Here is a 26934-nt window from a genome sequence, read left to right on the forward strand (position 1 = left end):
GTTGTGGCCTCTCCGGACACGCAGGCTCAGCAGCCATGGCTCACGGGCCCAGCCGCTCCGCGGCATGTGGAATCTTCCCGGACAGGGGCACGAACGTGTCCCCTGCATCGGCAGGCGGACTCTCAACCACTGCGCCACCAGGGAAGCCCTAGAATATATATATATATATATATTTTTTTTTTTTTTTTTTTGCGGTATGCGGGCCTCTCACTGCCGTGGCCTCTCCCGTTGCGGAGCACAGGCTCCGGACGCGCAGGCTCAGCGGCCATGGCTCACAGGCCCAGCCGCTCCGCGGCATATGGGATCCTCCCGGACCGGGGCACGAACCCGTATCCCCTGCATCGGCAGGCGGACTCTCAACCACTGCGCCACCAGGGAGGCCCGTAGAATATATTTTTTTAAAGAAGTGTAGTGAGGCATAAATTATATTACTAGAGATTAACATGTATAGCAAAGATACAGTGATTAAAGCAACATGGCAATGATGTGGAACTAGAAAAGACTGGTGAATAGTATAGATGTGAAAGCCCTAAGGCAGTCAGGTATATCTAAGAATTCAGTAAACAGGTAATGTTGAAATCTAATCATCTTGAGAAAAAAAACTTATATCCCTGCTTCATACTGTACATTAAAGCAAATTACAGAAGGGTTGACATTTATAGGGCTGTATAAATGTATATGTATACAAGTAATGGGTGCGTGTGGCAAAAATCCCCAGTACTTAAGGGTATAAAGACTTTTACCTCTCCAACTCTCTTTCCAGTGGAAAACACTGATAATGGTTTCTAAGATAAACGGCTAGAAAGTTTCTTCACATATATGTAACACCTCCCCCCACAAATTGAGGAGTCAGATGGTATCAATAATTCTGCAACTTGCTTTTTTCACTTAATAATGTCTGAATGTCTTTGCATATCTGCACATAGAGTGCTACATTGTTCTTTTTCCTCATAGTATTTCATTGTGAAAAAATTAAAACAACAAATTTGAATGAATTTTACAGAGAATACCCACCATATACCCACCACCTGGGGATTCTACCACTAACATTTATTATCTATCCACATTGCTCTTTAAAAAAATTGTGGTATAATACACATAACATGAAATTTACCATTTTGATCATTTTAAAGTGTACAGTGTTAAGTATGTGCACATAGTTGTGCATAAACTCTAGAACTTTTTTCATCTTGCAAAACTGAAACTCTACCATTAAACAACTTCCCAACCCCCCCTTCCCACAGTTCCTGACAGCCACTATTCTACTTCCAATTTCTTTGAATATCTTACCTCATATAAGTGAAATCATGCAATGTTTGTCTTTTTATAACTGACTTATTTCATTTAGCGTAATGTCCTCAAGGTTCATCCATGTTGTATCGTGTCAGAATTTCCATTTTAAGTCTGAATAATTTCATCATAGGTGTATACCACATTTTAAAATCGATTCATCTGTCAGTCGACAGTTGGTTTGTTTCTGCCTTTTGGCTATTTAATAATACTGCTGGGAACATGAGTGTACACAGATCTCTTTGAGATCCTGCTTTTGATCGTTTCAAATATATAACCAGAAGTGATATTGCTAGATCATATAATAATTCTATTTTTAATTTTTTGAGAGGAACCACCAAACTGTTTTCCATAGCAGCTGCACCATTTTACATTCCCATCAGCAATGCACAGGGTTCCAGTTTCTCTACATCCCTGCCAATAGTTGTTATTTCCTGTTTTGTGTTTGTTTTTCTTTTAATAGCAGCCATCTTAGTGGGTGTGATGACATCTTATTGTGGTTTTTTTTTTTTTTTTTTTCTTTTTGCGGTATGCGGGCCTCTCACTGTTGTGGCCTCTCCCGTTGCGGAGCACAGGCTCCGGATGCGCAGGCCCAGCGGCCATGGCTCACGGGCCCAGCCGCTCCGCGGCATATGGGATCCTCCCAGACCGGGGCACGAACCCGTATCCCCTGCATCGGCAGGCGGACTCTCAACCACTGCGCCACCAGGGAGGCCCCTTATTGTGGTTTTGATTTGCATTTCCCTAATGATTAGTGATTATTTTTATATGATTCTTGGCCATTAGTGTATCTTCTTTGGAGAAATGTCTTACTCAAGTCCTTTGCCCATTTTTTTTGTTTTTTCTTTTATTAATTTTTATCAGAGTATGGTTGCTTTACAATGTTGTGTTAGTCTGCACTGCACAGCAAAATGAATCAGCCATATACATACAGATATCTCCTCCCTTTTGGACTTCCCTCCCATTTAGGTTACAACAGTGCATTAGTTAGAGTTCTCTGTGCTACACATTATGTTCCCATCAGTTGTCTATTTTATACATAGTATCAATAATGTCTGTGTGTCAGTCCCTGTCTCCCAATTCCTCCCACCCTTTCCCCTTGGTAGCCACGCATTTGTTCTCTATGTCTGTGTCTCCATTTCTGCTTTGCATATAAGATCATCTATATCTAGATTCCACATATATGCGTTATTATACGATACTTGCTTTTCTCTTTCTGACTTCACTTTGTATGACACTCTCTAAGTCCATCCACATCTCTACAAATGACCCAATTTCATTCCTTTTTATGGCTGAGTAATATTCCATTGTATATATGTACCATATCTTCTTTATCCATTCCTCTGTTGATGTACATTTAGGTTGCTTCCATGTCCTGGCTATTGTAAATAGTGCTGCTATGAACATTGGGGTGCATGTGTTATTTATTTATTTATTTTATTTTTGGCTGTGTTGGGTCTTCATTGCTGCATGCAAGCTTTCTCTAGGTGCGGTGAACGGGGACTACTCTTCGTTGTGGCGCGAGGGCTTCTCATTGCGGTGGCTTCTCTTGTTGCAGAGCACAGGCTCTAGGCGTGCGGGTTTCAATAGTTGTGGCACGTGGGCTCAGTAGTTGTGGCTCACGGGCTTTAGAGTGCAGGCTCAGTAGTTGTGGCTCACGGGCTTAGTTGCTCCGCGGCATGTGGGATCTTTCTGGACCAGAGCTCGAACCCATGTCCCCTTCATTGGCAGGTAGATTCTTAACCACTGCGCCACCAGGGAAGCCCTCTAGTTCTCTTTTAGATAAAACCTTGACTGTTTTGTCTCTGAATAAGTGCATTTCACTATGTGTAGACAAGAGTAAGAGACTAAAATAACTAGGAATGATTTATATATGTATACACACATACATATATGTATATAAAATAAATTGCTGAAATTACCCTTTTTAAGTACCTAAGGTAATTGAGAAGGAAGGGTGTCACTGAAATGCTAGCAGACTTCATGGATGAGGAGAGATTTTTATCTGAGCTTGGTTCTCTTTTTTTTTTTTTTTTTTTTTGCGGTACGCGGGCCTCTCACTGTTGTGGCCTCTCCCGTTGCAGAGCACAGGCTCCAGACACGCAGGCTCAGTGGCCATGGCTCATGGGCCCAGCCGCTCTGTGGCACGTGGGATCTTCCCGGACCGGGGCACGAACCCGTGTCCCCTGCATCGGCAGGCAGAGTCTCAACCACTGTGCCACCAGGGAAGCCCCTGAGCTTGGTTCTTTTGAGCAAGGATGTAGAAGTCCAGATTCTATTCGACATTTGGGAAACTCTACAGTCCTAAGACAATTGCCTTGTCTTGGTAGCTTCAAGGCGATGCTTTGGCTAGTTTCTGGGAATATTTTGTCACATAGTTCTGTAGTTTACAAAGCTTAAATGAAAAATATCATGTGAAATTTTTGTTGTTTTTGGCTATAGTATGGTTAAAAGCTTTTTGTGAGTAGTAGGCTAATCGTTGCCAATGTTCACCATAATTTGCTTTACTGTTATGAACCCATGTGTATGGATTCAGAATATAGATTTGTCATTTACTTCAGGAGTTCCTAGTCTTGATCTAGGAATGAGTTCTGTCTCAGGACTGTTTTGAAAGTAGTAGAAAACCTATCCCAAGGTAGTAGAAGGAAGAAAAGGGAATTTATTGGTTTATTGCTGAAAAATAGGGAGGAAGAGCTTCAGGTATGCTTGCATTCAGTCTTTAAATAATCGCATTGTCAAGATTTTGTTTCTCTCTCTCTCTTTCCCTCTCTCTCTGTTTGTCTTGGGGGCGTTAGAAAGCTGTTAGCTTCAGTCTCACACTATTCAAGTTTAAGTCCAGTAGTTGCTGGGGCAAAAAAAAAAAGTCTTTTACCTGTTATTCTGCTCCTTTAGCCTTAGTTTGAGTGTTGTCCCCATTTCTAAACCTGTTACTGTGGTCAAGAGGTTGGTTTCATGCTTTATTGTTAGTGTTGGCTCCCACCATACAGATTGAGAATGGAGGAGGTGGTGAATCTCCAAAAGAAAACCAGGGCCTTTTACCAAAGAATGTTGAATGGTAGGTAAGCTGCTAAAAACACAAATCTACCTTAGTCTTCATGGGGTCTGTGGACTCGCAAAAACTAACCATAAAAATTATATATTTTTTTTCTGAGAAGAGTCTTCATAGCTCTCATCAGACTTTCAAAGGGGTCTGCGCCCATGAGAAAAGTTAAGTATTTTATGGGTCTGGGGAGAAAAGGGCATTTTAACTGAAGATAGGTACGTTACCAAAGGTGTACATGAGAATCATTTTTGAAAGACAGTGGAATTGGATTAAACTTAATCCAGTGAAGATAGTATGTTGAGAGTAGAGTATAAATTTGGATGTTGTAGATGACTTTCAGGTGATGGAAGTATAGAATATGTTCAGATATTTGTTGAAATCAATTAAATATGGTAAAAAAAAACCCAAGTAGTTTAAGAGAATAAGTGAAATACATTTACATATAATAAATTGCTTCCTTTTTCATAATTATACCTTTCATTTACTTCTTTGGTCTAGTATTAGAGTTGTGCTTTCCTTCTTGGTCCAAGATTTTTTTGGCATAGGGATTAAAAACAATTTTAATGACTTTAGTTTTTGTTTTGTTTTGTTTTGTTTTTGGGGCTGCACCATGAGGCTTGTGGGATCTTAGTTCTCCCACCAGGGATTGAACCTGGGCCCTGGCAGTGAAAGCGCTGGACAGCCAGGGAATTCCCTTATTTTAGCTTTTGTAATTTATGGTTTTATTGCATAAGAATCAGAACATGTTTGAACACTTTGTGGTTTTTGTAATTATTGAGGTGTCCTAATACATAGGCAGTTTTCCTAACAATTCCATTAGTGATTGGGAGAAAAAGTAGACTTTTTTGAAGAGTTTAAAGTTCGATATATCTTTGAAATCATGCTTACTGGTTTTATTATTCATATACTCCTATTTCTGTCTTGTAATCATATGTGAGAATTGTAGTAGATAGGAAGTTGGGATAAGAGATGCACCCTAACTTTAATTAGGATCTATGATTGCTATCCCAATTCCATTTTTTAGTGAATGGTTTAGCCCACTTAATTTTATTGGAAAAATTTTCAGGGATGGCCTAATAACCCTAGAATTTGGAACCTACTTTTTAGCTTAGACATAGAATTCTTCGATTGAAATTCTTTTGTAGTAGTAACACGTTATATTTATAGAGTGCTACTACCAGCCTTGGTTTCCTCCTCCTATTCCTTCTCCTTTGTTGGCTGAACCCTGTATGAAATCTTGATCCTCCAATGTGGACAAGAGTTGGGCACATTAGAAGTGTATATAAGCAAAGGAAAATTACATGTTTTTTTTTGTTTTGTTTTGTTTTTTTGCGGTACGCGGGCCTCTCACTGTTGTGGCCTCTCCCGTTGCGGAGCACAGGCTCCGGATGCGCAGGCTCAGCGGCCATGGCTCACGGGCCCAGCCGCTCCGCGGCATGTGGGATCTTCCCGGACCGGGGCACGAACCCATGTCCCCTGCATCGGCAGGCGGACTCTCAACCACTGCGCCACCAGGGAAGCCCGAAAATTACATGTTTTGAGCTGATAGAAATGTTTTAAGGAAATGTCTCAATATGCAGGTCTTTTAATTTTTTGGTTAGGGATTGTTTATTTTTGTGAACTATGGACACTTTTAACTAATTTCCCCTTTTCTTTCCCCTTGATTATCTGGCTAGTAATGTACCTTGTGGAAAGTTTAAAAACAGAAGTGTAAAGAAGCAGGAAAAAAAAAATCTTAAAATTAATTCTATCACATAGAGGCATATTCTTAGTCATTTCAGGGTCAAAGTTTCCTTTTGGAATTTAATGAAAGCTGTGAATCTTCTCTCCAGAGAAAGGTACAGACACTAAATACATAACTCCAAAGGAGTTCATGGAATCCTGAAGCCAGCTGTGTATCCTATGGGCCTAGACTGTAAGTTAATAACTCTGATCTAAGGTAATACCATCAACATTTTGACATTTATTTCTAATCCTTGTGTTTTTTCCTTAACTGAAATCTTAATTGTGTAATCAGTTTTGCTTGTGGTTTTTGTATATCATAAGCGTTTCCTCATCACTGAAAGCTCTGCTTACAGATACCTTTAATGACAACATAATATATCATTGTTTTCAATTTAGAAATAATTTATTGGGTTCCTCTTATGTTTCAGGTGTTGTCTAACTGGAGGGCCATAAAGATAAAAAGGCTTGTGGTTTCTGCTTTGCTCCTGAACTGCAGATCTCTTTATGAGGGGAGTTAAGTTGATTTGCTTTATTATCTTAACATTGGGAATTTAAGTTGTTTATTTTTACAACTGTTAGAAATAGTACTACAGTGATCACCTTTGTGCCTAGCTCTGTTGTGTATTTCTGTTATTTTGCTTTTGTAGATTGCTAGAAGAAAAGTTGCTGGGTAAGAAGATGTCACTCTTTGAAAGACCCTTCAAGTCACATGTTCACTAAATTGCTTTCCAGAAGGTTGTGTTAGTTTACTTTCCCAGCTGTGTAGTGTGTAAGTGCCTGTCTTACTCAACCCTCGAAGGATTGAGTATCACCAGTTTTGAAAAGTTTTGTTGTTTTGTTAGATGACAGATAAACTTTCAGATATAGAAAGGAGCGGAGAGTTATGTCAGGTACAGAGAGCAGCATGTGGAGAGGTGGGACGTTGGCAGTGTGGGTGTTGCAGGACACTGGAAGACTCTGTTATGGTTTATTCCTTACACAGCTAGCGCTCCATATTAAACCCACTCTTGTTACCAACTTCTCAAGATAGAGGCTGGCAGCAGTCTCTAAAAATGACTTAATATAGGACGTTTAATGGAATAAGCTATAGTCTCTGCTACAATGCCTGGTTCCAAGGCCATAGGTTCATTATTTCCCTCCAATTCCATGTGTTCTAGATTTCCTTCACCCTTGGCCAGACTTCAGCTAATCTAGGTTGCTTGCCTGGTAGGGTGACCCAGACGATCGTTCCTGAAGGGACGAGTCCCTGTTTGCCTTTCCCTTATCATGCCTTTGCCTTATGCTGCTGTTGCCTGTTATTACCAGGCTTGGAAGCACTGAGAAGCACCTAACTAGTACGGTTAGTTATGCCAACATTATAGTAACTCCTTTTTTTTGCCTCCTGGTCCATCAGCATGAGGAGCCCAGAGTGACCAACAGTTGTTAAATTCAGATTCAGATTAAAAGCCCTCTGATTAAAAATGTTTCCTCATGGGAATAAAGATCTCTAATTCTAGCAGAGCCTAAAGTTGCAGGAATGGGAAACGAGTTCTTTTATTTGCTCACTAGGGTTATAGGAACCAATCCTATTTCTGTTCACACCTTTGTACTGTATTTTGGAGGCCATTCCAGTGTTCTCTCAGGCTTACTTCTTCTTGGTGATATAGTGTATGGTGAGATCAGTGCTCACTGCCCATTGTTAAATTTTGTTCATTGTAAAAAAAGAGTCACTTGGTCTGAGGCAGTGTTTGCCCCATGTTTGTAAACTTAGGTACATTTGGATAGTGGTGCTGGCTGAGGCACTGAAGGCAGGGAAGGCAAACTTATCAGAATGGTTGTCAGTGCCAGTAAGGACAAATTGCTGCCCCTTCAGGGTGGAGGAGGTCCAGTGTAGTCAACTTGCCATCCAAATGCTTAGCTCATCTCTTTGAAGGATTGTAACAAATAGGGGGCTCAGAGTTTGCCTTTGCTGATGACAAGTTGTGGACACTCAGCAGCAACAGTAGCTAAGCTGTGTCAGTTTTGAGAGAAGAAGGCTATGCTGATGGGCTCATGCATAACCTTTATCCTTGTCACCACAACTTCTTCATTTGTGGGCTTATTGTACATGTACGGGGTGGTTTAAGATAGGATCTGGAACATTTATTCAATAGCAACTCCACTTTCCCCAGCAGTTGGATTAAAATTGCTAACTCCAGTAAGGTTGCTAACTCCCTTGCTCTTCTGGACTGCCCTGTTGCTTTTTGGGCTCCCTTGGTGTAGGAGAAGTTCCTGAGGCAGGAAAGTGGAGAGACTTATGGAACCTTGAGATAGGCTACTATCAGCATGAGGTGGACACTGTGAGTTTAAGTGGGAATTGCCTACAGCAACTGAAGCTGAGTTCATCCGTGGGCTGAGGAGTCGTGATACAGGGTACCAGTTGTTTCTGCTGTATACTATACAAAAGAAGGGAAGCAGCCCCCCAGTCCATCATTAGAAGACTGGTTGAGGGCTTCCCTGGTGGCGCAGTGGTTGAGAGTCCGCCTGCCGATGCAGGGGACACGGGTTCGTGCCCCGGTCCGGGAAGATCCCACATGCCGCGGAGCGGCTGGGCCCGTGAGCCATAGCCGCTGAGCCTGTGCGTCCGGAGCCTGTGCTCCGCTACGGGAGAGGCCACAACAGTGAGAGACCCGCGTATCGCAAAAAAAAAAAAAAAGAAAAAAAAAGAAGACTGGTTGAATAAATTATGGTATTTTCATATAATGGAATATTATGCAGCTGTAAAAAAACCTTTTTATATAAACCTAAAGACCTCCAAGATGTATTAAATGAAAAAGGTCATGTATTGGAATATTGTATATGCCTTGCTGCCTTTTGTTTGCCAAAGTGAGAAAAAAATATATTTGTGTTTGTTTATGATTGCTTTAATGCTAGAAGGATACACAGGAAACTAATACATGTCTGAGGAGGGGATGGGCGAGAATGGGAGGGAGATGGGACATGGGGGAGGAGCTAGGGGAGAATGGGAAGGGATGGAAGATGAGGGGAATGAAACATTTTATTTTATGCTTTTTTTTTTTAACATGTTACCTGGTTTTTGTTCATTTGTTTTGTAAGTGAAACCACCCTGATGAAATACTTATTATTAGGTTTGAATTTTATTTTCCATGTGACTACATAAACTAAAACTTCTTTGAGCTAAACTAATCAAATAGATATTAAATATTCCCATGCCTGGCAACTTGTCAATCAGTTCTCAGCTTAAATGTTGCATGGTCATTGAGCCTGACTACCCAGTTGAACCCTCTCTCTTCCCATTCACTGTCAATTGTCACCCTGTTTTATTTTATTGTACTTATCACAATCAGAAAAAAAATTTTTTTGCTTACATATTTATCGTCTGTTTCTACCACTAGAATACTAACCTCTAAAAGCAAGGACTTGCTATATATTTTCCACCATTTCTTGGCATCCTATTTTTATTTTTGTTTGTTGGATACAATGGATGCGATATCTTTTACTCTAAGGATTTATTTATTTATTTAGCAAGCAGAGAACTTATATTCTTTCTTCTTCTCACTTCCCCTACCTACCAGCCCCCAACCCTCTTCACTGCCTCTGTTGTTCTGATCATTTAAGGTATTAAAACAGTCTGATTCTCAGATATGAGTAAGTTGAGTTTAATACAAATCATAACTTCCATCCTAAACCGTTTTCAAATTTATTTTTCCCTTAATTTGTGCTTCTCTTGAATTTCAGGGAGTGTGGTAAATTTTTCACTATTCCTACATTTTGTTTTAATTTCTTTAAATATCAACTTATTGAGGTATATGCCAGCTTTATTGAGGTATAATTTCCATGTAATACAATACATTTTAAGCATACAGCTGACTTCTTTCTGACAAATGTATACACCCGTGTAACCACCACCTACCTAATCAAGGTATAGAACATTTCTACTCATTTCCGTTTGTGGATTTGACAAAGCTTGTTAGTTGATACATAAGTGTTTTATTATTTTGTAAGTTTCCTGTATTTGAAATATTGCATAATAGGAAGAGTTAAATCTTCTTTACCTTTGTTTCTTTATGTATCTTTTCAGTATTTCTTCTCTCATATTACAGTTGTCCATTTTTCCCTTCCCCTACTTGCTCTCTACCCTAGTTGTGAACTGCAGGGCTTGTTTCTCATTCATCTTTGTATCTCCAGTTTTTGGCACTTACGAAGCACTTAGTAAATGTTTGTTACAGTAAGAGTTAATTTTAGGAGTAGTATGGATGTAATGGATGTATCTGATTGAGAGGCAGTATAGCTTAATGCTTAGGAGCAAAGAAGCTTGTCTTCCATCACTTATTAGCTGATGTGACCTTGGGCAAGTTACTTATTTTCTCTGTGCCTCAGTCTTCACATCTGAAGAAAATGCCATAATGGTTATCTACCTCATAGACTTATTGTAGAGATTAAATGAGCTAATATATGTAAAGTACTTAGAACAGTACCTGGCATTTAAGTGCTAGATTAGTATTAACTGTTACTATTATTAATTCTTCAGAGTTTTGGGAGAATTAGGTGCTGAGAATTTTTTTTTTTTGAACCAGGGGGTGTGCATAACATTGTTGGATAATCAGGTGAAGAGAATCTAAGCTAAGCAGATCAGAATGACTTGATAGAGCTGTTCAGAATTGAAGGACCTTTAGGTAAAGCTATACCCCTGAGCTTACAAAGCCAGCCTCTGTAATCTCTGGATATCCGTAGCTACCTTTCTGTATAGATATGTATTTGAATAGTCTCAGTCCATTCTTACCTTCAAGTTTCTGCCCCTGAATCTACAAACATATTTGCTTTTGCACTCACCTTTCAGCCTTCTTTTTTGTTAAAAAGAAAGAAAGAAAGAAAGAAAGAGGCATTTTTACTCTTGTCTAAAGCCAGTGTTGCTCCCTGTGTTCCTGATTCCACCAGGCAACCATCACATGTTTTAGACCTATCCTGTGATAGGCACTAAGGGGCGCTAGGTGAACAAGACAGGTGGTCCCAGTCCTCGTGCAGCTTATGTACCAGTGGGCAAGACAGATGATTTAAAATGCAATTATCATAAATACAGTGTGATAAGCACTACTGGGGGGTATGGAATTCTGCTGTAGGAGCATAATTATTTTTGGAAACCATGGGAGGATGAAAATGCCCAAGGAGAGTAGAAATTGAGACAAGAAGAGAATCTTGAGAAGGATCAACATTCAGAGATTGTGGAGAATGAAGAGTTGCTGATGGAGAGGTAGGAGGGAAACAAGGAGAGTCTGGTGTCACAGAAGCTGAACAGAGGAGTGCATCTCAGGACAGAGGTAGTTAGTGATCAACAGATACTGCTCAGCAGCCAGGTAAGGTCCTTTTCCCTCTTTCCTTTTCAGATATTTGGCTCTATCCGTATTCCTTACGTCTCAATTCCATGCTTCCTTATTATTATCTGTTCAGCTCCTGAACTCCTCCTACTAAGTTTTGTTTAGTGAGTTAGGTAGGTGAGGGATACTGCATCCTTAGGTAGGTGAGGGATACTGCATCCTCTGAATTCATTTGTTTCGTAGTGTCAAATTATAAGTAGCACAAGTTTGGATAAAGAGAGATTTGTCAAACTCTGAGTCTATTTGCCTCTGGTATTGACATGGGGAGAGTCAGTACAGCTAGGGATACCTCTGTTTCCTTTTATCCTGGTTCAGTGAAACTTGTTCAGGTCCATTTGACAAAACAATTATTCTTTGATTCCATATTTTCCTTCACTGTTCTGGGAAGAGTTGTTTTAACTCCTTGTTGCCACCTCTGGACCTCCCTTGAGTGCTGACACCCCCCCGCCGCCCCTGCCAATAAGCTTGATTTCTTCCCACCTGATTAAATGGAATCTGAACTTGTAAAGCGAAGAGCTGCTTGTTGCTAAATACAGTAGACTTTGAAGTTGCTATCTCAACCTCTGGCAGTTTTTGACATTGTTAACCACTTTATCCTTTTTAAAATGCTTTCGTCTTTTCTGAGGCACCATATATTCTCTTTTTTCTTCCTATTCCTCCTTAGTTTGTTTGCTAGTTTTTCTTCCCTGACTTTTCAACATTGGCATATTTGTTCTGTAGCATAGTCTCATCACTTCTCATTCTGCATGTTTCCTGGGGGACCTCATTCACTACTGTGACATTAAATTAAAGCTTTTGGACAGTAAATAAGTCATATGACACTGATTTAAATCTGTAAAGATTACCATGTCTATTTTTTAAGATTTATTATTTATTTATTTATTTAATTTATTTTTGGCTGTGTCGGGTCTTGGTTGCTTGCACGCTGGCTCTTCGTTGTGGTGCGCAGGCTTCTCTCTAGTTGTGGCGTGTGGGTTTTCTCTCTCTAGTTGTGTCACTCAGGCTTCAGGGCACGTGGGCTCTGTAGTTTGTGACACGCGGGCTCTAGTTGGGAAGCGAGAGCTCAGTAGTGGTGGCACGCAGGCTTAGTTGCCCCACGGCATGTGGGATCTTAGTTCCCCGACTAGGGATCGAACCCGCGTCCCCTGCGTTGTAAGGTGGATTCTTTACCACTGGACCACCAGGGAAGTCCCAAGATTACCGTGTTTTTATATGTATATTTTAAATGTAAAATAAAATTTTCCAGACTACACAAAAGTTAGCTTCTACATATCTGTGTATATGAATGTAATGAACTCGTAAGTGCAGCAGTAATTGAAATACTGCTGTTATTTAGGTGAGAATCGAACCCAAATTTAGGAGCTGTTTACATTATTCTTGAATACTCAGGAAGTATAAGTTTTGTATCCTTTTCTTAGCTGGATGTAAGAATCTACAAGTAAAGAAATAGTTGTATTAGGTACACTTAAAAAAATTATTTTATCGTACTTTAATTCTGTATAGTGTTGATTTTAATTCTTCTGAACAGTTATTCAGTTTGTCATAAAATAGTTCCTAAAAATTGTTTTGTAGATTAATGAACAATTCCAATGGAATGATTTTTTGTTTGATAAACACTGCCCTCCTGTGGTTAGAGTAAACTAAATGTTTTGTGAAACTACTATAGTCTTTCCACTTAAATTAACTCCTGGTAAAATAATGTAATAGTAATAGCTATACAGTAATAGTATTGTAATGGTAATGGAGTATGGTATTTTTGCTCAGAAATATATGTGGCCATTTTGTTTTCCTCTCCACCTCTCCCTCTTGGGTTTCTCTAGTGTCTCTACATTTTTTCTCACTGTTTATGTACAATTTCTTATAATTAAAAGAGTTAATTGTAAATGGAAAGATGGAGGAATATTAAGCTATTGAAGGGAGGTAAACTGCACTTAAACATAGACATGCTAAAAGAAATCAAAAGAAAAGACCAGTGAGTTATAATACATGAAACTAATAAAAGCCTCCATGGAAAAAACAGTAATGAAAAGGTGAGAATAAAAGGGAAAAAAGTATTTGCAGTAAATGTGACAGTAAAAGTTTTTTTTTTTTTTTTTGCTGTACGCGGGCCTCTCACTGCTGTGGCCTCTCCCGTTGTGGAGCACAGGCTCCGGACACACAGGCTCCGCGGCCATGGCTCACGGGCCCAGCCGCTCCGCGGCATGTGGGATCTTCCGGGATAGGGGCACGAACCCGTGTCCCCTGCATCGGCAGGCGGACTCTCAACCACTGCGCCACCAGGGAAGCCCTAAAAGTTTTAATATATTTAATAATTTAATATGAAAACTAGAGCTCATACAAGTGGTATATATACAAGCAGACAGTGGTTATGAATAACCAGTTTACAAGTGAGGAAATACAGTAATTAAAGCACAAAAATATATTAAAATTCATAATGGTATTCCATAAAATGGTATTCATAATATCCCTAATGGTGTGTCAGATAAACAAACAAAAAAGCCCCGTTCACCTTTGGAGTATACTAGAAAAACTAGCTAATTATTCTGGTAATTAATAAATAGGACAGAATCAAGCACTTATCCTGCTTTTTTCTATATGAGCTGTATGTACTTCAGATAACCGACTAGTAGATGGAGGAAAGCATTTATTTTTAGAAGGATTCTACCTTATAAATGAAGAAGGAAAGATAGGCTATCACCATTTTCAACACCTAAATAATGAGTCTGAATAGTGGCTACTAATCAGTGGTTACTAAAGCAATTTGGTTGGAATGCTGATGGGAAACTTTGTAATGGGTGGATCAGGAGGACATCTGTCCGCCTGATTCATCTTGACATCTCAAAAAAGAGACCACAGATATTTTGTGTGTTCTCACGTGTGTGGGGTGGGGGGAGGGGGATGGGAAGTAAACAGCACTGTCTGTGAAGTTCTTTTGGTAAAATAAAATCTGAATCTGAGCAGTCCTCTAGGTAATTCTAATTTTCAGGAAATATGAGGGACAGAGTACCATACAATTAGCAAAATACAGAATGTGGGAAACTACAGTACAGTTTTCTTGGTTTCTTCAGTAAGTAAATTGGAAGAAAACAAGGAGAAATCCATAGATTAACAGAGACTTTAAGACATGTGTTAACCAAATGTGGTATGTGTCGGTCTTCTGTGCATACTGATTTGAACAAACTAACTGTTAAAAGTGTTTTTCCCCCTATGAAAATTGAGGACATTGTGTAAATAATTTGATAATGAAGGAACTATAGTTACATTCTAAGGTATAAAATGGTATTTTTATTTTTTAAAAAATGAGTCCTTACCCTTTTTTAGAGATCTGTACTAAAGTATTTATGAATGAAATATTTAAGATTTGCTTCAGGATAATCCACTTTTTAGAGGTAGAGTGGCTGGAGGTATAGATGAAACAGAGTAAGCCATGTGTTGACAATTGTTGATTGCAGTGTTCCCAATAATTTTTTTTTTCAAAACAATTTAAAAAAAAATTTTTTTGGCCGCACCTCAAGGCCCGTGGGATCTTAGTTCCCCGACCAGGTATCGAACCTGCACCGCCTGCAGTGGAAGTGCAGTCTTAACCACTGAATCGCCAGGGAAGTCCCTCTCTACTTTTGTATATGTTTTAAAATGTTCATACTAAAAAGTTAAAAAGTAGAATACTTAAGTCTTTAATTGAAAAACATTTCTCTTTCTCTCCCAAACTAAATGATTTATAGTTTTAAATATTGAGAAAATTTAGCATAAATAATTTTCTAAATTAAAATTAATTTCAAATGCCTAGTATGTAAAGGTACTAGTCATAAACTTTTTTTTTTTTTTAAGGAAAGTAAACATCCCTTAAGCAGTTTTAACTAACTGGTTTCTTCTATTTTATTTCTTGAAAAAATAGTATACCTAGAAAATCAATGAAATTAATTTTCATTAAAAAGGCACACAGAAATTTTAGGTCTCTATTTCCAATAGCTTAATGTCCTATATCAGCATACTTAAGTATTTTTATTATAAATAGTAAAATTCAACCATATTAAAATAAAGTAATTCCTTGCTCTAGATAATAAATCAAAATATTTTTATTATTACCATTACCATGGATAATATAAATGTTTTAAATTCTAAATAGAGTTCATTCTGATAGTGGATTAATAGTTACCTTTCAATTAAGGTTTGATATGCCAGAGAAATTTTTATTAATTTCCATTTTGTAGCTTCTTGGACAGAAAGCCACCGGTTCAGATGCACAGTAGGGCAGCCATATTCCCCAGTTTGCTCATCACCACTTTCTGGTAGAGTTGGGATTTGAACTCTGATATTCTTCCTCATTATGATGAATTAATCAAAATATTTTTGCCTATGAATGTAAGTACCTTATTCTGTGATATTTTATGCTTGTTTTTCTTGCAGAATAGCTTAATATCTAGTCTTTATATTTGGATATCTGTAATGTAAATAGGATTTAAAGAACATATAAGTGACTTCAATCCCCTGTAGGGACTGAAGTCTTGGCATTTAACTTAAAACTGTTCCATACTTTTGTAAATTTTAGTTTTTGTCTAATGTTTAGTATTATTGGCAGTATAGGGCATTGTTAACTACTTGTGAAAAAAATAGTGGAAAAATCAAAGGGGCAGCCGGAGAAAAGCATGCTATCTTTTGTATTTTTCATCCCCCTTAAGAACACTGGTGAAATTTTAGATCAGGATATCAAATGTGAACTGGAAAAGATCTTTGTCATATAATTTATTAGTAATAACAGAAGCTACCATTTATGTCACTGGTGCTAAGTTAAGAATACTGCAGAATGTTTTACTTCATGTTGCTATCTATGAGGGTGTTACTACCCTCATTATACAGATGAAGGATTAAGATGGAGAGCTTTTAGTCATCAATATTATGTCTTAGAGCTATTATGTGCAGGCTATTTGAGCTCTATACACTTTGAAGCACTTTCATATTTTGCATCGATTAAACTTTTCCCCCCAACTGAAACCCTTTGATAATGTTAATAACATCCTTTACAGAGGCCACCAAAACTGAGTCTTAGTCAATCCATTGTATGCTGGTATGGAGTATTTGTTATAAAAACTTGATATGTGGAAGAAAATAAAGCAAATCCCACATTTGTAGTATTACGTAAATTTGTGTCATACATTTTAGTATTCAGGACTTCCTAATGATAGCAACAGAGTAAAATTTAATTGCCAGGTGGATGATTATATCAGTTTCCCTAGAAATCCCTTCTATTTTTTGATTAAGGCAAGCATAACATCTACTGCACAAAGTGTTTTTCTTGTATCAACTCCAGTGTTTTTCAGTATGGTTTACAAAAACCTCTATATCTTCCCACTTTTCCTAAGCAGAAGTTGTAGCAATAGAGTTCTTAGACTCCAGTGGTAGTATGTTTTCTTCCAGTAACCAAATGGGCTGTTTGAGAAGGAGTTGTGTGTTGGAAGTGAATTGGCCTGGAATAGCAACTAAATATAAAGCCTCACTTATACCCACACCAATGCTTTTTAAGTCTTTTAAAAATTAATTAATTAAATTAATTTTTGGCTGCGTTGGGTCTTCGTTGCTGCGCGCGGGCTTTCTCTAGTTGTGGTGAGCGGGGGCTACTCTTCATTGCGGTGCGCGGGCTTCTCATTGCAGTGGCTTCTCTTGTTGCAGATCACAGGCTCTAGGCATGCAGGCTTCAGTAGTTGTGGCATGTGGCTTCAGTAGTTGTGGCTCGCAGGCCCCGTAGTTGTGGCGCACGGGCTTAGTTGCTCCACGGCATGTGGGATCTTCCCAGACCAGGGCTCGAACCCGTGTCCTCTGCAATGGCAGGCAAATTCTTAACCACTGCGCCACCAGGGAAGCCCTGAAAAGTGATTTTTTTTTAATTGTTAGTGAAGTCAGACATTCAATATCGTTTTTCCCATAAATTATTATTATGGGATATTGAATGTGTACACAAAACCCAACAATAATATAACAGTATCTTTGTACCCATCTTGTAGCTTCTGTAATTATCAACTTATAGCCAGTCTTGCAATACTTAAACTCCTATCTAAATTTCTTCTTGTATAATTTTGAAGCAAATCCCCAACATCATATAATTTCATCTGTAAGCATTTCAGTATGCAAATATTTTTTCATATGTCTTTTATCCAGTTGTTTTAACTCTTTTATGAGCTATCTGCCCATGTCCATGGTGTATTTTTTTTCATTTTCAGTAATTTTACACAATTTTATAATAGTATATAGACAGTAAATACAGGTCCAGTTTTCTTTATGGGCCTTAATTTGGATAAAGGTAGTAAGTTAAATTTTGGACATGTTAAGTTTGCGATGGAACATCCAAGGTTGATGTTTAAAAGCAGTTGTAAACGGACTGTGCTGCTTCTTTTCATTTATCAAAATAGGGATGATTGATGAAGTCTTGGGAATGGATGATTTTATTCAGGGAGGGTTGGAGTGAAAAGCAAAAGCTGCAAAATGATGATTGTAAAGTATTTAAGGGATGGCCACAGAAAAAGACCAAGAAGAAACATTTTGGAAAAAAATGTCTGGAGAGAGCAGTGTCTAAGGAGGGAAAGGTTAATAACATTTATCTGATGTAGCATAGAGCTCAGGGAAGATGACAAACAAATATATTTGCTGGGTTTTATGATTAAACAAATGAAAAAAGAGATGCAGACCAGGACACAGTGAGCTGTAGGATGCAAGATAGACCTGAGTTTGAATTCCGACTGCCACTTGTCTTGCTGCATTATGTTTGGAAATTTGCTTATTGAGCATTAGTTATCCCACTTTTTAAATGAGGGTAATAAGGCTTGTCTTTTAAGGTTGCTTAGACGTTTAACTGAGAGAATGATCAGCACTTGTTTGTGTCTTCTTTATAAATGGTAGTTGTTGACATCACATTTTGATACCTTACTGGCTGATCTAGGATATCTGACTTCAAGTGTTTTCTATTACACAACTCCTGTTTCTGTTGTCTTTGACTTGCTGTACTAATGGATATTCTTTTGATAGTATAGTATAGATTCTTGAGAATTGGTTCAATTTTAGCTTTCACTTGCATTTATTAATTGCCAAGGGTTCTAAGAATAGAAAGTGATTTAGGTATAAGAGAGTTTCTGCCTAAAATTTGGATTTAAAAAAGAAAAAAAAGGAAAGAAACCAGAATTGACTTATAAGAAGTCAATTTAAAGTAAGCCTGTTAGGACTCCCCTGGTGGCGCAGTGGTTAAGAATCTGCCTGCCAGTGCAAGGAGACACGGGTTCGAGCCTTGGTCCAGGAAGAGCCCACATGCCACGGAGGCAACTAAGCCTGTGTGCCACAACTACTGAAGCCTGCGCGCCTGGAGCCCGTGCCCCACAACAAGAGAAGCCACCACAATGAGAAGCCCTCGCACCACAACGGACTGTAGTCCCCGCTCACTGCAACTAGAGAAAGCCCGCGGGCAGCAATGGAGACCCAACACAGCCAATACATAAATAAATAAATAAATAAATAAATTTAAAAATAAATAAAATAAAATAGAAGTCTGTTAGTGGCAAATACTCTTCGTTTTTCTTTAATCTAAGAATGTCTTGATTTCCACTTCATTCTTGGAGGATATTTTTGCTAGATAGGAATTTTGGAATTAAGTCCTTGTCTTTCAGCACTTAAAAATGTTCTTCACTGTTTCTGCCTTCCATAGTTTCTGATGAGAAACCCACAGTCACTGGAATTGTTTTTCTCCTAAGTGGAATGTTGTTTTTCCTTGGCTGCGTTCAAGATTTTAAAATTTTCTTTAGTTTTCAGTAATTTGATTATTGATGATGTAATTAAATTAATTTGATTACTGATGATGTAATTTGATTACTGATGATGATGAAATGCTAATTAAAAATTATCTGGGTACAGGTTTCTTTGAATCTATGTTGTTTGAGATTCATTGATTCTCTCGAAATTGTAAGTGTATATCTTTCACCAAATTTGGGAAGTTTTCTGCTGCTATTTCTTTAAATATGTTTTCTGCGTGCTACTCTTTATCTTCTCCTTTTGGGACTCTGATGACATGAATGTTAGACCTTTTGATATTGTCCCATTGGCTCTGTTCATTTATTTTTTCTATCATTTTTCTCTCTGTTCATCAGATTGGATAGTTTCTATTGCTCTGTCTTCAGGTTTACTGATTCTCTCCTCTGTTATCTCCCTTCTACAGTCAAGCCCCTCCAGAGAATTTTGGGTTTACTTTGGATATTGTGTTTTTTAGTCTTAAATTTTTGTTTGCTTTATACACCACACAGGCACACACACAATAATGTAATGAATCTTACTTCTCTGCTGAGACTCTTAACTATTTTTTTTTTTCCCCCAAGAATCATCTTCCTGGCTTCTTGAAGCATGGTTGTAGTAGCTGCCTTAAAGTCTTTGTCTGAAAATTCCAGAGGCTGTAGCATCTTGGGTTTGTTGTGTGTAGGTTGTCTTTTCTCTTGTGAGTTATTGAGATTTTCCTGGTTCTTCATATGTCAAATAATTTTGGATCATATATTAGACATTTTGTTGTTAACGTTATGATACTCTGTCTCATTTAAATGCTATGGAGAATGTTGTTGTTGTTATTACTTTATTTTTAGGGATGGGAGGATTTTTTTAAGTGGGCATTTGGTCTTGTTAGGTTCAGGTCATAAGTTTCTGCCTACCTTTCTGTGCACTAAAATTCCAATGACTAGTTTTCAAAGCCTTTGTTTCTATCTGTCCTGCATGTACACCACCGAGTGGCAAATTTGGGAACCTGATAGTATGTTAAGGGTCAGATCCACATAGGCATAATTCTTGGGTGACCCCAGGAGTGTTTATAGAACTTCATGGTGTCACTTTCTTGAGCTCCTTTCTCTTTGCAAGTTCCCTGACACTTTCTGGCTCTTAGAGACACTTCTTCCTTGTCCTATGGCTAGATAACTAAGGTTTTCATTTTGGTGTTTTGCTGCACACTTCCACAACTGCATCTACCTTTGATGCCAAGCAACAGGATGGTGGAGATAGAATATAAACCATGGGAATTCCCTCCACACTCATGGGATCGGAAGAGATCCGCTTTCTTGAAGTTTTAGGTCCCTGTCCAGCCACTGCTGGTATCATCACTGCCACAGCTGCTGCCTTTGGATTGCTTGGGGGCAGCGTCTGAGAGAAAGGGAAAAAAAACCTCAGAGGATCGTCCTCCCTTTTAGGGGCCCCCTTTACTGCTTTTCAGGCAAAAAAGAGAGAAGACTTCTCTTGGAGCAATTTCTGTCTGCACTTACTGTGCAGTTCTGAGTTTGGACTGCCCTTGAGTCTAGGCTGAGTGATCCTAGGGGAAACAAAACCAGGAAACTCATTGCTGGGTTAGTAGTACTTCTAATTTTGGTTTCCTCCCTGAAACCAACTGCTACCATTTTCAGAGTCCTCAGATAGCTGCTCCATGCATTCTGTCCAGGTTTTTAGTTGTATTCGGGAGAGACAGGATAATTTATGCTTATTACATCATCTTTACCAGAACCAGAACACGGTTACCATTTTAATTTCATTATAACTGTATTGTTCTTTTGTTTTGGTTAAGAAATTACTGAGCAACCAAGATGTACTAGGCTTTGTTTGGAGGTGTAATAAAGATGGATAATCTTTAAGGTGCTTCCAGTAAGTCCACAGGTAGTCATGTGATGAGGGAGTGGAGGCAGAAAGTAAACATAATTTCATATTATGCATTAATAATAATTGAATTATTAATCTGATCTTTTTTGATCAATTTCTGCTTCAGGATTTGACTTACGGTTTGTGACTGAAGGAGAGAATATCCTATTTACATTTCATTAATTTTCCACTTATTATCCGAAAATTTAAGGGATGAAAAGTCTCTGGATTTGTATATGCTGGAGGAAATTCATACATAGCTATAATAAATATAATTTATATATGTAATTATAGTAAGAAATTAAAATAAGAAATAATTTACTATTATATACTTGTTTCTCAGGTCTTAGAAAAATATCCCAATACACCCATGAGTCATAAAGAAATTCTTCAAGTTATCCAGAGAGAAGGACTAAAAGAAATCAGGTGAGTTATTTAAGTATTATTAGTAATGATTATAATACTTGATTAGAATATTTTGTAGTATATAGCAGTCTACTTTAGTCCTGAAGATTGATTATTTAGTAATAACTGCTTTGTTAATTTATGATTTATTCAGCTCAGATCTTTGGAGTTTTTAGTCATAGCACAGTTACAAAACCAAAAGTAAGTTAGAAAAAAATTCTTAGAAGGTAGCTATCTCCACACCCATGCACTTTAATTCTTAGGAAGGCCTGGAGCCATCTTCAAGCCTTCATGTATCAGTTCAGGCTTTTGATTTAATAAGCTTAGTCATTAGCAAATTAAAAAGTCCTCTAGTTCAGGGAGAATGGTAGATGTAAACATTCTAGGAAAAAATAACCTTGGCCAAAAAGAATTAAATGGAAAAGATACATAAAGCAGTATGTGTTTCAAGTAATAGTCTTACTGTGTTCAAATAAAACAGCCTGAGGTCAATTAATATAGGACCAAAGATAAAACACACTTTAATTTCTAAGAGCTTTATTATATTACAATAGCACATAATAGTCACTGTTCATAGTCAAGATCCTCTGCCGTCAAGAAATATTAAAATTATGTTCAATATATTTTATATGTTAAGGCAGAAATCCTGGTGTCTACATTAGAGATATTTTCATTAAGAGAAAAAGGTTACAGTGCTACTAGTTGTTCTCACCTGGAGGTGGTGTAGTGCAGGGGTCCCCAACCCCGCGGGCCACAGACCGCTAGTGGTCCATGGCCGATAGGAACTGGGTCGCACAGCAGGAGGTAGCGGCGGGTGAGCGAGCGAAGCTTCATCTGTATTTACAGCTGCTCCCCATCGCTCACATTACCGCCTGAGCCCTGCCTCCTGTCAGATCAGCGGCGGCATTAGAGTCTCATAGGAGCGCGAACCCTACTGTGAACAGCTCATGCGAGGGATCTAGGTTGCACGCTCCTTATGCGAATCTAATGCCTGATGATCTGAGGTGGAGCCGAGGCTGTGATGCAAGTGCTGGGGAGCGGCTGCAAATACAGAGTATCATTAGCAGAGAGGTTTGACTGCACAGAGACCATAATAAATCAATTGCTTGCAGACTCATATCAAAATCCTATCAGTGAGTGACAAGTGAAAACAAGCTCAGGGCTCCCACTGATTCTGCATTAAGGTGAGTTGTACAATTATTTCATTATATATTACAATGTAATAATGGAAATAAAGTGCACAATAAATGTAATGTGCTTTAATCATCCCGAAATCATCCCCCACCCACCCCACCCTCTGCCCCAGTTCGTGGAAAAATTGTCTTCCATGAAACTAGTCCCTGGTGCCAAAAAGGTTGGGGACCCCTGGTATAGTGTAATACCCATAGGGAAAGTGTTTAGGATTTTGGGGGGCTATTTTTGATTGTCACAGTGATGAGAGAGGAGGGAGCACTATGACATTTGGTTATTACTCTGAGGAACAAATTCTACTAACGTATTCTAATATTTTTTTATAACACTATTGGGTTTTATAGAACAGGAATGAGCAAGAGATTTCATTTCTTTTCATAAAAATTTCATAAAATTTTCTATTCCTAAAAATACCCACTGGGGAAATAGACCAGGAAATCTGATGTAAAGAGATCAGACTCCATCAGTGCCCTAGGTCTAAATGACAATTGCAGGATCATCCATCTCTCACACAGTAAGGCTCTGACTTTAAACTTGTCATTATTATTTCTAGAGAGTAGGCAAGAACAGTAAATAAGAAAGAATACTAAATAAATAAAGAACAGAGGGGAAAAAAAGAAGAACTTAAAAAAATGTAGCAAGATGGTGGAGTGATCAAAAATAGCTTCTGGCTTCACTTAGTAACAACTTACAAGAAGCTATTCTTGGTTAAACTATATTGTGGTGATACAGTTACGTTTCCACAAAGCAGTACTTTTAAAGTCACCAGTGACTTCCATTTTGTCACCTCCACTGGACTTTTAGTTTTGCCTCTCTTGTTACCTCTCAGCATTATTTAACACAGATGACTACTGCTTCCTTTTTGAAACTCTATCATTACCTGAAGTGAGCAAACATTCCTTCTTTCCTTCCTTGCTCTGCAAGCTCCTTCTTGGTTTTTTTGCTTATTATCTTCTCTCTAACTGAAGTGCAGTCGACATTCCCATAGCTTTTTTGGGGTCACTTTTGTTTTGTCACTTCCCAGTTGTGTAGAGAAGCTAATTCCCACCTCAGCCTTTGTACATGCTGACCCCTTTACTTAGTTAACTGTTGTTTTTTTCAGGTGTCAGCTTGAATATGTCTTTTCCAGAGAACTTTGGCTGACTTCCCAATCTAGATCACATTTTCCATTTTTAGTTTGGTATAGTGTTCTGTGTTCTTTCTTTATAACACTTAAGATTTCAAATTACATATCGTTTTGGTCTTTCAAAAAAATCATGTAGCTTCTCTATAGCTTACATTAAGCTAGTAGCTCCGTGAGGGCAGTGACAGTTATCTCCCCGCCTCCCCCCCGCCCCCGGCTTGGCATGTAACAGGCATTGCAAACCTACTTGTTAATGAATATATGAAGTATCAGTGATTGGAAGATGACATTCAAATGTAGTTCTAGCTTATCTTGCTGCATGATGTGTCTTAAATTGTAGTCTTAAAATCTTTAGAGTTTTCAGGTACATTATGGAACGAAGTAACTATGCTTATTGAAGATGTGCTCTTTTTTTTAACCAGTCTTAGGATTTAATTAACCAGGAAGGGGGATTATTGGGAGGGGCACTCCTGTAAAAATGTACAAAAGGTCTGTGGGGCTATGTGGAAGGGGAGATAAATATGTACATGGAACCTCGCCTTCCTTTAGCCCCTCCTCCCCCAGCCCTGAGAGGGCATGAGGACTTGGGTGGTAGGTGAAGAGGAGCGGGGGCACTTTGGCCTCTGGTTTAGTGAGCCTTTGGGGAGGCAGGCCAAGGGCCTAGGGCCCTCAGAAGCGATGATGGTAACATGTGCTCCTTTTTACAGTTTTATTTTCATTCCTTAATCCTCAATACAAGGCTTTTCAACTATTTTTCCCTTTGCTGTTTTCCCTCTGCTCCCCCATTTTGAAGATTCTCGCTTGATTTTGATTATTCCATACTATATTGTTTTATTCTAAAATGTATTAAAATGGAAGCAGCTCAAATGTCCATCAGAAGATGAATGGATAAATAAAATGTGGTATATACAGTCAATGTAATATTATTCAGCCTTAAGAAGGAATGAAATTCTGATACATGCTACATATATGAACCTTAAAAACATGCTAAGTTAGTATATGTATAACTGATTCATTTTGATGTACAGTAGAAAGTAACACAACATTGTAAATCAATTGTACTCCAATAAAAATTTTTTAAAAATATGAAAGAGAATGTATATATGTATTAAAAAGAATGCTGAGTGAAATAAGCCAGACACAAAAGGACAAATATTGTACAAGTCCACTTACATGAGATACCTAGAATAGGCAAGCTCCTAGAGACAGAAAATGGAATAGAGGTTACCAGGGGCTGAGAGTAGGGGAAAATAGGGAGTTATTGTTTAATTGGTAGAATTTCTCTCTGGGATGATGAAAAAGTTCTAGAAATGGATAGTGGTAATGGTTGCACAACATTGTAAATACTTAGTGCCACTAAATCGTACACTTATACAAGTTACCATTTTAGCCATTTTATTATGTATATTTTGCCACAACCAGTCAACAAAAAGAAGTATTAAAAAAATTAAAAAGAAGTATTAAAAGAAGCCAAGTGATTGGCTCCTGGCTGAGAAAGATTGAGGTACTTAGTCCCTTTAAGAAGTTAGGTGAGGGCTTCCCTGGTGGCGCAGTGCTTGAGAGTCCGCCTGCCTACGCAGTTCGTGCCCCGGTCCGGGAAGATCCCACATGCCGCAGAGCGGCTGGGCCCGTGAGCCATGGCCGCTGAGCCTGCGCGTCCGGAGCCTGTGCTCCACAACAGGAGAGGAGAAGTTAGGTGATAAGATTGAAAATCATTTACCCAAAGTATGGAATTTTGAATGAATTCATTAGAAACATACAGTATTCTTAGAATATTATAACATTTAAATTAAATACTGTTTTATAACTGTAAAGCATATCAGCATTTTAGAAAACAGGGAGAAAAAAAAAGGGTCCTTGAATTTTCCCCCTCATAATAGCTTATGACTTCGTGTATTCCTTTTTTTTTTTCGGATACCTAAAGGAACTCCTTTTAAAGATAGAGTTTCCCATGGGAGTCATAGGGAAGAAAGAAGATATGGATTTTGTTGTTTCAGGTGAAAGGAACATTTTGAAGTGTTCTAAAAGTAGCTTAGTTCTGTTTAGAACAGGTAAGAAGATGTGAAAAGGGTTGATGTAGCCCCTAGGAAGAAGAAAAGATAGAAAGATTTTAAAAGAAAGAAGAATTTGGGACTTGTAGGTTGTAGCAGTTATTGGTAATTTAGATAGATAGATGCTCTAACTACGGTATTTGGTCGTTCCTAAAGAAAAGAATTTAGTTTCTGTACTGTTTGCCAGTAAATAGTTATTTCAGAAAATTAAAAATGGTTTTTAAACAATTTGTTGTGACATCTCACTTCCTTGTTCCATTTTCCATGTCTGAAATATAGCCTAATTGTTCTTTCTCTTGACTTACATAGTAATGATAACTTTGCAGTAGTTCCCTAGGGTTGAGCTCTTCGACACAGAAGTGCTAGTTCCAAATGTGAAGTACTGTTAGAACCTTTTGAACAAATTCTGTACACTTTTAATCATTTGTTTTTACCTAGACAGTTTCCTTTTTAAAAAGTCAGTATTGTTGACTGAGTAGAGATTTCTTTCTAGTTTACTTGGTTGAAAAACCCCCATTCACATTATAGCTGATGTGTTATTGAGTCTAGATCATGCTGTACATTTATGTGAATGTAAATATTGAAGGAATAGTTAGTTATTTTTGTTTCCTTCTCAAGGTACTACAAATGAAATCAAGGGTTCAGAGAGACAGATGTATCCACTTCATACAGTTTGTGTACTTCAGTTTCTTTCTAAGGGAAATTATTCAGGGTGTTATTTTATCTTGAATCAATGTAACTTGTACAGCAAGTGGCTGTCATTAGCCATCAGTGTTTAAAATAGCCTTTCAAAAACTTAAGATGTTTCCTTTTTGTCTGATGATGTCTTAAGATATTTACAGTTTACAGGAAAACTATCTCAGCGCCCCCCTTTATTCCTGTTTTCTCCTGATTTGAGTCCATACTTCTTCCTGTGATTACAGACTATCCCATCGGTCATGAATACAAACAAACCCCAGAGGTAATTCAAACTCCAGCCTCCCGAATATACTCACACAGCTTCATGGAGCTGTTTCTGGACTTTGGGGCATTCTTTTTTTAATCTTTTAAAATTAAGTTTGTAAAAGATCTCTGCATCTTTGAGCTATAGTTCTGTAGTTCTCAGGGTCC

At 38.2% G+C, this 26934-nt stretch overlaps 1 protein-coding gene across 2 annotated transcripts in view; it reads left to right on the plus strand.

The window, feature by feature from the left end:
- Positions 1–26934, plus strand: part of ASXL2 (ASXL transcriptional regulator 2) — a 131051-nt gene that overhangs the window by 22008 nt on the left and 82109 nt on the right. The window contains exon 2 of one of the 2 annotated variants that reach the window (XM_081253600.1): positions 21398–21480. The exons of the other annotated variant lie outside the window; for it this stretch is intronic. Within the exon in view, the coding sequence (XP_081109726.1) occupies positions 21398–21480 (83 nt within the window). The remainder of the gene's footprint in view (positions 1–21397; positions 21481–26934) is intronic. 2 annotated transcript variants of the gene reach the window in all.

This window comes from Mesoplodon bidens, assembly GCF_964165515.1.
Source record: "Mesoplodon bidens genome assembly, chromosome: 14".
Classification (NCBI taxonomy): domain Eukaryota; kingdom Metazoa; phylum Chordata; class Mammalia; order Artiodactyla; family Ziphiidae; genus Mesoplodon; species Mesoplodon bidens.